General features: G+C 56.1%; 4 protein-coding genes across 4 annotated transcripts; 2 read left to right on the forward strand and 2 right to left on the reverse strand.

The window, feature by feature from the left end:
• Positions 1–1,109: 1,109 nt before the first annotated feature.
• On the reverse strand, positions 1,110–5,237 carry EX895_002582 (uncharacterized protein; the record flags this gene model as incomplete). Its single annotated transcript, XM_029883180.1, has 1 exon — positions 1,110–5,237. One exon carries the CDS (start codon positions 5,235–5,237, stop codon positions 1,110–1,112), a length of 4,128 nt encoding a protein of 1,375 aa, XP_029740578.1.
• Positions 5,238–6,292: 1,055 nt separating this feature from the next.
• EX895_002583 (uncharacterized protein) lies at positions 6,293–8,274 on the reverse strand (the record flags this gene model as incomplete). Its single annotated transcript, XM_029883181.1, has 3 exons — positions 6,293–6,635; positions 7,072–7,337; positions 8,119–8,274. 3 exons carry the CDS (start codon positions 8,272–8,274, stop codon positions 6,293–6,295), a joined length of 765 nt encoding a protein of 254 aa, XP_029740579.1.
• A 617-nt stretch (positions 8,275–8,891) lies between these two features.
• Positions 8,892–10,608, forward strand: EX895_002584 (uncharacterized protein; the record flags this gene model as incomplete). Its single annotated transcript, XM_029883182.1, has 2 exons — positions 8,892–8,895; positions 9,830–10,608. The coding sequence occupies 2 exons, from the start codon at positions 8,892–8,894 to the stop codon at positions 10,606–10,608; spliced, it is 783 nt and encodes a 260-aa protein (XP_029740580.1).
• Positions 10,609–11,170: 562 nt separating this feature from the next.
• EX895_002585 (uncharacterized protein) lies at positions 11,171–11,561 on the forward strand (the record flags this gene model as incomplete). Its single annotated transcript, XM_029883183.1, has 2 exons — positions 11,171–11,382; positions 11,477–11,561. 2 exons carry the CDS (start codon positions 11,171–11,173, stop codon positions 11,559–11,561), a joined length of 297 nt encoding a protein of 98 aa, XP_029740581.1.
• Positions 11,562–11,677: the final 116 nt, after the last annotated feature.

Here is an 11,677-nt window from a genome sequence, read left to right on the forward strand (position 1 = left end):
AGAGAACCGAAAACGTGGGATGAGGGTTGAGCAACTGGAGGGGCCATTGCTTTGCCACGCAGTGCAAGGGGAGCAAGAGCTTGCAACACTGAGCTGCACGAGCAAATGTAGCGCAAAAGGCCGATCCGCTTACAGCCAGCTAGGCTCGTCCACCAGATCAACACAAGGCAGACAGATAGACAGCTTGAAGCTTTAAGGAGAGGCCCCGGGGCGACACCGCCAAGCAACATCTGCCCTCGGGTAGGGGACGAGGCTGTTCGCTGTTGTCTCGGCCAACGGCCAACACACGACAGGCTAGTCAAGCTAGTGTGAGATAAGTACCACTCCACAACGTGAACAGCGCACGTTGACCGAGGATTTCAAATTTGGCGGCGACCAACACGAACCAGAGAGAACACCTAAACATCCGTCCTTCCACCTTGGAACGTCAAGGTGAAGGGCAGGCGGGCGGGAGGCACGAGGGAAAAGGGTGTTTTGTGCCTGCGGGGCCTATGTTCGGGTTCGAGGGGTTCGAGGTCATCAGATCCGCTGTCAAGAATCTCTCTCATTCTCCAACTTGGTTTTTCTGGCTGTGTTTTGAAACGCAAGTGGGCACTTGGGCCGCCGGCTTCTAGACTCCCCTTGACCCACACACCCCGACACCCTGACACCACGAGACACGCTGCGCGCCCCATTTCCCTCGCACAGTCGACGAGGCAGCAAGAGCGCCTGAGCAACATGTACATTTGTCGACAGCTGTAAATCATCTGCGGCCATAGAACCTTGAAAGCACCGCATCCCGTCCGATCTGCGAAGTTAAGCAAGGTATCGCCTAGTCAGTACTGCGGTGGGGGACCACGCGGGAATCCTAGGTGCTGCAGTTCCTTTTTGTTTCGGCTCAACGCGCATTGCTGCCTGCTCTTGTTCTCACCACGGCATTTCTGGATTGCAATCGTTGGCGTACTCAACCTAACATCTTACGACTGCTCATGTTGTTGACTTTGACAAGTTGACCTCACTCTCAATTTATTGCCACCTTTTGGAGGGTGCAATTCCCCAAAATTACAGTACAACTGAAAGAACAAGGGGCCCACCAACGCATTCAAGTGACGTTATCACAAGGCAACTGTTCAACGCATCGCACTTGTTTGCAACCTCTCCCAGGGGATAGGACGCGGGTCATAGCCGGCTTGTTCGATGCACATGCCCGCCGCATCCTCAATGCGATAGCAGATCTGCACCAACTCGTGCGCCTTGCGCTTGATGCGTGCGCCATCGCTCTCGCTCGCACTCGTCGCACTCGGCCCGGCGGAGGCGGCCAACGCGTCGTCGTGCTGCATCTCGGTCCAGGCTGAAGTCAGAGCTTGGTCGTGCTCTTGCGCTGCATCGGCGACAAAGCAGACAAACGAGGCGATTGCCTGCGGCTGGTCGAGCATGTAGGGGGCTCTCGGGACCGCCTCGCGATGCAAGGGAGACAGCGAGCTCAGCCTGCGTAGCGCTGCCGCCTGCAGATCAGCATCGCCTTCGATGCGCACGCCCAACAACTGCACAGAAGCCGCTGTAGGCGGCTCGGTCGAGACGACGCTGATGTAGTCATCGTAGGCCGAAGAGTAGGTCCGCAGAAACTCGTTGAGTGGCACCAACTCCCAATCCTTCTCCTTGTCGAACGCCGTCTTCTTGCTGGCGAGCGCGAGCAGCACTTTGCTGAGCAGCAACAGCTTGCGTTGAGCACCTCGGCCGGGCTGAGATGGGGTCAAGCCGTAGAGCTGCGGGGCGTTGAGTGCGGCACAGAACAGCCGCAGAAACACAAAGGCGCCAACACCCTGAATGCCCGGTCGCGTCGATTTGGAGCTGCGATAGCGCTCGTTGACCTTGCGTCGGATCTGGTGGAGCACCACTCGCAGGTCGGGCGGACAGCTGTGGCGATGGCGATAGATGTTCTGCCACATGTTATCGCTCAGTTTTTGCAGCGCGTCGGTCGTCATGGGACCGTCGGGGATAGCATCCAGCGCATTCGACGGAAGCAACGGAGGCGAGCGCATCGATGTGCTGAAATCAAACTGGCTTTCGTCCCCGACTGCCGAGCCAGCGCTGCCAGTGGACGCACCCGTGTCCGGGCGAGACGGCGCCAAAGGGTCGTGGCAGATCTTGCGCACCGTCGGACCAAGGCAATCGTCCAACCACGAGAGCGCCAACAGCCTCTGAAAGTGGTCGACCGACCGCGAGAGAAGCGTGTTGGCGCGGAAAAGCAGCTGGGGCTCCATCTTTTCTCCCCAGTTGACACTCTCTATCTCGATGAGAGACGAGATGCGCTCTGCAATGGTGCCGGAAGCAGCATAGACGCGGATGAGGTGCGAGATGATGAGATCTTCGCGCATGTAAGTCGACAAATGTCGCACCACCTCAGCTGCATCGACATCGTGGATCCTGCGCAAGACCTCGTCGTACATGCTGAGCGGCATCACGGCGCCCTCGTGCAGGCGAATCGATAAGTTGAACTCGCCGACGACGCCACGATGGAAGCTGGTCGGGATCCTCGCTTCATCTTCTTCGACGGCTTGCTGCGACAGCGAGGGAAAGGTCGAAATGGACCAGATGGGAAAGCGACCTTCGACCTCTTCATTTCTGCGTAACGTTTCGATTGGGATCTCGACAATACCCAACATCATGTACTTGCTAGCCACCTGCGAAGGCGAACCGGACAAGGAGCTGCCCGTCTTGAGTGTAGGGTGGAGCACCTCGATGACGAGCGACTTGGCATCGCCAACATCATCTAACTTGAACTTGTCGAAGGCAAAGGCGTTGCTGCTGGAGTGGGACAGGCTGGTGCGAGCTACGAGCTCACCATCAAGTCGAATGCGGCAGTACCGGTCGAAGCGCGCCTTTTCGAAACGATCCTTGTCCTCGATCCGTCGCTGTTGCGTTGCGGCTTTGAACCCGGCGTTGTAGCTGGAAGCGCCCCCGACAGTGGAGTAGACAGTGAAAGGGGTCTCACTCGACGAGGTAGGGATGGGGACGAAACGGTGTGCACCAGAGTGGCCGCTGAGTGGACCCGAAGCGGGCTCGCCGATCGAACTGGCGTCGTCGCCGGCGAGAGACTGATTGTCGTAGTGCGAAGCAGGACGCGATGCCGATCGACTCGAGCCACTGCCCACAGTATCGTCGAGATCATGATGGGTGCGAATGCTGCTGACGGATGGCCTGGCATTGTGGCGCAGACGTGAACTCGGTCTCGAGTTGGGCCGCGAGTTTGCGCGTGACGATCCTGACAAGGTGTCTTCGGTGAACGGTTCCGAATTTGGCGAGTCGTCTTGATCTTCAAAACGCAAGGCAGCTAGCTGATGGGAGAGGGAACGAGGGAGATCATTGGACGCGGTAGAAGCGCCGCCAGCAGAGGTTGCTGTGGGCGAGGCCGATTGCTGACCATGTGCGAGTGCATGGCTGTTGAACGGGCTCGGAGGCGAAGCGGCAAACTCGGGCCCCGAGTCGCCAAGCTCTGTGGGCCATCTGGGCATGATGTTCTTGGCGTCCGAAATGGTAATATCAAGCTGTCTGAAGAAACGATGCGTGCCGCCGGAATGCAAGGTAGCGGGCGCGCCGTAGATCTCGGGCTTGATGTAGATGAGGAGCAGTGCTCGAATGTACTGCAGCTGCTGTTCACTCTTGAATTCGAGGAATATGGGCTCGGAACTGCGAGCCCGCTCTGGTTGCGAGGCGGCCTCCTGTTTGCGAGCGGTGATCGAGACTTCTGACTTTGGAGGCGCTTGCCTGGGCTGGATCGAGAGCACGTGCGGTCTGCCAAAGAGCGAATCGTCGACGCGGCGGACATCAGAGGAGGACAAGGCACCGCAGAAGAGCGTGTGGGTGAGTGCATTTCCATCGCCAAAGATGGAGATGCTGCCGTTTTCGCGCACGAGGAGGGTGGCGCGTTTCCACTGACCCAGAAGACCGACGGAAGAAGAAGGCGAATTGAGGCGAGCTTTGCTGGGCTTCTCGCGCAGCCAGGAGGATCCGCCGTTGCGAAAGCCAAACGAGGCGCGTTCAAAGATGGGGTCGTGGCCGGGCTCCGAGGTGCGGTTGTTATTAGAAGCAGAGGGGCGCATCGAGAGCTTTTGCTTGACGTGGGCAGCATCGCGAAAGAGGGGCGTGCGGGCCAAGGTGGAAGAGGAGCTCTTGGAGGTGGAAGGCCACCAGACGAGTACGCCGAGGGACACTTGTGCGTCGCCGGCTGTCGCTGCGCGAGATGATGTGTAGGTAGAGGCCGATTCAGAGCGGAGTCTTGCAAAGCTTGCACCGCTTCGAGAGGCGGAAGGAGGAGGAGGAAGAGAAGGAGAGGTTGGCTCCAACGCGGCCTTGTTGAGCTTCATGTCAGATTGCTGAGGACGAGGAGACGAGACGGCATCGAGAGCTTGGGCGGGGGAACGAGACACTTCCGGCGAGAAAGAGGAGGCCGAGGGGCGAGCCGAGGATGGCTGTGGGTGGAGATCGGCGCGGCTGGTCGAGCTCGAGATGAAAGTGGACGGAGGCAGCTGCGATAGGGTATAGGACGAACGAGACGCGTCTGTGGAATGCTGTTGGAGGTGAAAAGCTCGATGTTCGCGTGCAGTAGCATCCGTTCCTCTCGACGATGACGACGAAGAAGCTGCGTGGGCGCCGGCGGAAGAAGGAGAAGAAGAAGCGGAGGAAGAATCGTAGGAGGAAGAGGACGGAAGCCGATGAAGGGATTGGATGGCGGCAGTGGAAGAGGGGGAACGCAATGTATGCTGCTCATCTCTTAGCTGTGGTCTGAACTGCTGCTGGTGCGCGGCCGAAGCGGGGGAGAGCGACCAGGTCGAGGTGGAAGCAGAAGCTGATCTGGGCGGAGTTGCATTGATATCATGTGCCGATGCGGACGAGTGCAGATAGGTCGGTGATGTACGTGGGGCAAGCGGTGCAGCTGATCGTGGGTGAGCGCGATCCATGCTCGAGTGCATGGGCCCTCGTTCGGCAGCCTGGTCTAGCGATGCATCCTGAGCAGCCACAGTGGACAAAGGTGTCCGCGTGAATTTGCTCGACGAGGGAGATGACGGCGACGAGCTGAAATTGGCAACCATGCGTCTCAAAGAAGAGGGTGAAGAGATGGAAGCGGATGTCGAAGCCGAAGATGCGTTTGTTGCTGCTGTTCCGGGAAAAGCTGCCGAGCGGAAACCCCTAGCACCCTGCGAATGCTGTTGCTGCTGCTGAGCATAGTCCGGCCAGAGAGGATGTGCGCCGCTCATGGCTCTCGCCGAGCTCAGCTGCTGTGCGTGGCGTTGGTGTCAAGTGCAAGCACGATGCGCACGCCGGGCGTCGAGATGTAGACGACTAGCTAAGCTGAGTCTAGTTGAGCCAAGCGAAGCGCCAAACAACAGTCTATGCCTCAAGGGGCGCAGTCGGATGATCCTACTAGACTCGCATGTGATTGTGCAGGGAGACGGATGATCTGCAGGAGCAGCTGTCGTGATTGCGGTAGTGGTGCTTGTGACTTTACGAAGAGCGCCCGGCGACGATAATGCAAAGCCAAGGGTCTGCCGAACGCCTCTTTCCCATACTTTGACTCTCAAATTTCATGCAAAAGTCAATTTCCTGCCTTGCTGTTACAGAGACTGGCACTAAAGATCTCTTCGAAATGACCCCGAGCAAACACATAGTTGGATATGTTCAGTTCTCCGAACAATCGAGCCTTTGCAACTGCAACCTTGAAGACACCACAGCTTCATCCTCTCCGAACACACACACACACACACACACACACACACACACACACACACACACTCTCTCTCTCTCTCTCTCTCTCTCTCTCTCTCTCTCTCTCTCTCTCTCTCTCTCTCTCTCTCTCTGTTAACGAGTAACGAGTGGTTCTCAGAGACCGCAACACAAACGATCTCGTTCACATCCATAGTGGCTGTGACTGTCAGATTCTAGAGAAGCAAGATTGGATTTTTCGTCGCTTGTGTGTGCGCATGTGCGTTAAGAGGGGGAACAACAAGTACAACAACGTCCCAATGCCAGGACGTTTGGGGGAGGAAAAGCAAGCCTGCTGACTGGTGAGACCGGCAAGCAGTTGCCAAAGGGTCAGGCTAACCAAGCAAACCAAGCGACGACTTGGCTGAACATGACTAGACCAAAGAGGATCACGATCGAGATGCAATGCGAAAGCCTCTTGGAACCAATTTTGGGTGATGATGGGTAGGTATGTGTGCGTAGTGACGTGTAATCGGGTCGAATGGATGCTGCGACTCGCAAAGATGGGGTTAAAGAGGAACAAGATGCTGTGAATCAAAGACCAAGACGCTTAGTTGTCCGACGAGAACATGAAGCTGACGTCACGGCCAGTGAGCTTCTTGTAAACCGACGAGAAGCTGTCCAGCTTGTACTCGAGCGAGGTGGCGTCCTTCGAGTCGAGGAAGCACTTGATCAGGCGGCTGCCGTCCGTGGCGACACGGGTGCGCTTGCCAGTGATCTCCGAGGGGTAAACGAGGTCCTCGAGGATCGACTCGTGCACGGCGGTGAGGGTGCGCGAGTGAGGACGGGGCTGCTGGTGACGGTTCTTGCGGCTGGGCTTGCCGAGGATGCGGCGCTGGCCGACGAAGACAACGTGGCGGTCCGAGAACTTCTTCTCGAGCTCACGGGTGAGACTGTCAAAAACAAAAGAGGGCAGAGTATCAGTAATCAGCCTGAGAGATGCGGAAACAAGCAGTCAACGAATCATAGCTGCCTACAGCAGCGGAGCATCATAGAACGGCGTTTCTCGAAGGACGCAACCGGTTCTTTCGTCGTATCTATAGCGCCGGAGTGCGGCATAGCAGAATTGTGGAGATAATCTTCGACCCTTCGAAAGATCATCTTTGTCCCTCCCACATGAAGATGCATCGGATCCATCGGCGCTCCTTCTGCGACTGTTGACCGAGGTGTGCGAACTACGGTTGTTGCCGCAATGACTGTCTCTCCCTCGCTTTCCCTGTAGCTACGAATGTCTGCCCTGCTGAATCCATGGTTTACCGCCTCGCTCTTCTGTTTGCTGTTCGTGCTGTGGCTGCGTATGATCGTCTACTGTTCGAATCGGATGCTTACCGCTGCTGGATCTTGTGGAAAGCCTTGAGCTGGGGCATGGGGACGAAGATGACGATAGCCTTCTTGCCGCCCTTGACCTCGATCTCCTTGGCGCACGAGATCTGGAGAGGTCGGAGCTCGGCCTTGAGCTCAGAGACGTTGGCCTCAAGGTCGATGAGGGCCTGGGCGACAACGGTCTCGACCTCGTCGGCGGGGCCGGTGGGGGCGTTAGCCGTGCGGAAGATCTTCTGCTGGACGGAAGCCATGTTGACTGTGAGGGACGGAGTCTGTAGTTGATCAAAAACAGGGCGAGCGAGTTAGCTCCAACTGATCATTGTCGCATAGTATGTCAAGTCGCATCGTCATCGTCACTGCAATCGGACGAAAGGTATCGATGGCCGTGCAATGCGAGGGGAACGTGGTGTTGCACTTCAAAGAGCGCTTGCGCGAGATTTGAACTGGAACCTAGTGTTGTGTCGTCTGTGCTGCGAAGGAATGGCAGATGTAGGGCCGTGATTGGATCTGCTCTGATGCTGCAAAGGATTTGCTGGCGATGTGCCTTTGGATTTCGTGCTGTCCGAATAATGATCTTGCGACAGCAAGTGATCCAAGTGCCGCTGAGACAGCACCATTGCTCTGTTGGCGGATCATCCGATGAGTGTAATTGATGTATGATTGCGATTGCAATTCCAATGAAGAGATACTGACATGCAACACCTCTGTTGCAGAGCAACAGCATTGCGCATCAACATGCCATCGTGCCCGCAAAAGACGGTGCTACGAGCCATTCCTCGTGTCCTCCCTTGCCAAGTTGTCGACGGCTACGTCCTGATCCCGGATCAACGATAACAGCAATATGATGCCGGTCCCACACGGGTGATTGCATGGTTGCTGCTGATGTATGTGCGATGGTCATTCATATGCAAATGGGGCCAAGATGCTGAGGTGGCGCTGATGTTTCTTTTGTACTGGTGCTGAATACCGGGTGTACGTACGATGCTGCGACTGCTGGCGACTGCGAGTGACGATGGTGGCGAAGACGACGTTGGCGGTGCTGCCAAAACTTACCTTGAGGATGAAACACCGGGTGATGACAGGTGAGGGGAAGGTATCGGAATGGCGAGAAGATCCAAAGTCGAAGTCAGTACCAGCGGGCGACTCGCCTTGCTCTCTGTGACGGCGTGATTTCGAATCGGACAGCAGCTGGGTCTCTGTCACCCACATACACGAGGCAACAGCGCATTGCAGTCGCTTGCTTGCTCGATGCCCGTGGCTAGCCCGTCTCTGCGAACTCCCCAATCCGAGAGCGTTCAAGGCTTGGACTTTCGGCCAAGTCCAACTGGGGCTTACAAGCCAGCCTCCGCGAACTGCAGTCTCTTGTCTTCGCGAGGTGCTGTGCCCTTTTCTTCCACTTAGCCAGCTCGCCAACTCTTTTGAACGATCAGGGGCGAAAATACAAGTGACTGATACAAAATCAAATATTGTATTCTAGAACCTCAAACGTGACCATAAAAAGCTCGGCCGAGCTATCCACATTCAATTTATCGAGCTCATTTTCAAGTCTCTAGCTAGCAGGCCACGCCCTCTCGAGGAGCAGACGGAGCGCAGTGGCTGGACTGACTCTGTCCAGTTCTAAAGACGCAAGGGGGGCGCACTCAAACTGGGCAGGTTGCCTCACCTGGAAGACCGCTGCAACGCACTCGAAGAGCAGCCAGCGATTCGTCGAGGCAGTTCCAGTGACAAACGAACGAGCAAGACCAGACCGGTGACAACAAGAATTCGAGCTAGACATCGTCCGTTCTCTCACTGATCCATCCTTCCTCAAGACATATCGATTCATCATGGGTAAGTGGTCACTGCAAACAGCACATCGCCCATCCTATCGCATCCCACACACGACTAGAGCATCACGACGCAGCAGCAGCAACATCAGCACCTTCGCCGACTTTCGCCATTCAGATCCATACCATGTATGTGGAATGTACGCGCCTTTGTGCTTTGTTCGTGCAGCGATTCCCTAGCGACGACGACGACGACCGTTCGCTACTTCAGCAGCTCGCATAACATTCAGCATCAGCTTGGCGAGCAAGTCGCAGTGGGATTCCAGAACGAGAGATCAGAAGGATGTCTATCACCAGCATCGTAGAAGTCAAACCTAGTGTCGTGAATAGTCATCTGCTGGATACACCGTAATGGCATCGAACGAGATTGCATGGCTCGCACGGAACGACATGGCGAAACGTTCAGCCAGGTGCCGCTTCTGGATCGAGTGGCATCAACCGAATGCAATCTCCAGATTCCAGTCTCAGCGTCGGGTAGCAGAGGTAAACAACGGCAGAACCACAGCTGAATATGGGCTCCGACAAGACCGCCACTCTCGACTCGGTGGCCGCATTCTTTGCTTCGATTCTGCTGGCTAGTTGGCTGTTGCTCGTCGTGCTCGAGCGAAGAGTGAAGGAGAAAAAGCATCACGACAAGCAGATTTGGCATTAGTCAGATACTATGAGCGCTACAAGGCGCTACACCAATCGTTCTGTATCGCAACTCCACCGACGCACAACCTTCCAACATTTGGTGCACCCTTCTCAGTGTCACACTTCCCACCGATGCTACAGCTCTCGTTGTCGATGCAGTCGAATTGGCTTGCGAATGGGATTGGGCGGATGCTTTCATAGTCGATACGTTTGCAGCGCAGCAAAACCTCTGCGCTTTGCTTTCCTCGCCAACAGTTGCGTTCCGAACATTGTCACTGACCTCGATCCTCTTTCGCATTTCACAGCTGTCGGAAAGAACAAGAAGCTCTCCAAGGGCAAGGGTCAGAAGAAGAGGGCTGTCGACCCCTTCACCCGCAAGGACTGGTACGACATCAAGGCTCCCACCTTCTTCGAGAACCGCAACGTCGGCAAGACTTTCGTCAACCGATCGCAGGGTCTCAAGAACGCCGATGACTCGCTCAAGGGCCGCATCGTCGAGGCTTCGCTCGCTGACCTGAACAAGGACGACGAACAGGCCTACCGTAAGTTCAAGCTGAAGGTCGACGGCATCCAGGGCCGCACCTGCCTCACCAACTTCTACGGCATGGACTTCACCTCGGACAAGCTGCGCTCGCTCGTGCGCAAGTGGCAGTCGCTCATCGAGGCCCACCAGGACGTCAAGACCACCGACGGTTACCTGCTGCGCGTCTTTGTCATTGCCTTCACCAAGAAGCGTGCCAACCAGGTCAAGAAGAACACGTACGCCAAGTCGTCGCACATCCGCGCCATCCGCCAAAAGATGTTCGAGATTGTGCAGCGTGAGGCCAACTCGTGCGACCTGCGCGAGTTCGTCGCCAAGCTGATCCCCGAGGTCATTGGCCGCGAGGTCGAGAAGGCCACCCAGGGCATCTTCCCGCTCAAGGACGTGTACGTGCGCAAGGTCAAGGTGCTCAAGGCACCCAAGGACGACCTCAACAAGCTCCTCGAGGTGCACGGTGGTGCCGCCCTCGCCGGTGCCGAGGACGCTGGTGTCAAGGCCCGCAACACTGAGTTCAAGGAGCCCGCCCCCCTTGCCTCTGTGTAAAAAATCCCTTCTTCTATCTCGCAACCTTTTCTCTCTCTTCACCTCAGCATTGTAGCATCTGTCCCTTCAAAGATGGATGCTCACCCTATTCTCTCACTTTGGCTCGCTAGCCAAACACAAAAGGGGTTCAGCGTCAAGCAACCCGCTCCTTTCTTCTGTACAATGATGCCCTCCCCACACACAACCAACACGTCCTCTGTTTTCGAAAATGCAATGATTTCAGGGATTGACTCCAAAAAACACTTGGTTCTGCGGTGTGTTCGCCGCTAGAGGGCTTGCTTGGATATGGACTTGAGGGTAGTGATGAGAGCATTGAGCATTGCTGATAAGATGTGATGAAGCGCTGTCACTGAGCTGAGAGGGAACAGGGAGGAAAAGGCTTGCTTGCTTGGGTGAGCATACGCGCGAGAGAGCAGCGCCTCCACAACCGGGAACTTTTTTGGGCGAGCGGACCGTTCTTCTTGCGTGTCTTTCTTCTTCTTCGACTCCCTATCCCACCCCTCGCTCAACTCCCTTCGTCGCACCTTCGACACTCAACTGCGCAAACACACAGTCGTCGAAAATGTCAACATCAGCATCGCCGCCACAGCAGCAGCAGCGAATCCTCTCGAATCGCGATGCGGAGACACTCATGAAGCAGCAAAAAGCCAAGGCGCTCAAGGAGTGCAAGGCGCAGATGGAGGCATTTGTCGAGTGTTCCAAGACCCGAACCATCTCGATGCTCTGGGGCTGCAGGGATCAGAAGCAGGCACTCAGCGATTGCTTGCGTGTATAGTAAGTCGCCATTTCCTCACCTCCCTGCGAATTAGTAAGATGGATGAAAGTCGTGGCTGATGTCGAGGTGTGCTGTCCTTTTTGGCGTGGAAAGTACGAGCGAGGAGACGATGGAGAGGGAGAAGCAGATCTTTTTGCAGCAGGCGAGAAGGGAGAGTGACGAGTCGAAGGCTGCTTAGCGACTTTTTGCGTTTACGAATAGAGAAAGGCCTTATGGGATGATGGCTGCTGCCCACCGCTCAGAATGCAGACAGACGTTCACGAGGATGATGAAACAAACACGACACATGTTTTC

Source organism: Sporisorium graminicola, chromosome SGRAM_15 (genome assembly GCF_005498985.1).
Source record: "Sporisorium graminicola strain CBS 10092 chromosome SGRAM_15, whole genome shotgun sequence".
NCBI classification, from domain to species: Eukaryota; Fungi; Basidiomycota; class Ustilaginomycetes; order Ustilaginales; family Ustilaginaceae; genus Sporisorium; species Sporisorium graminicola.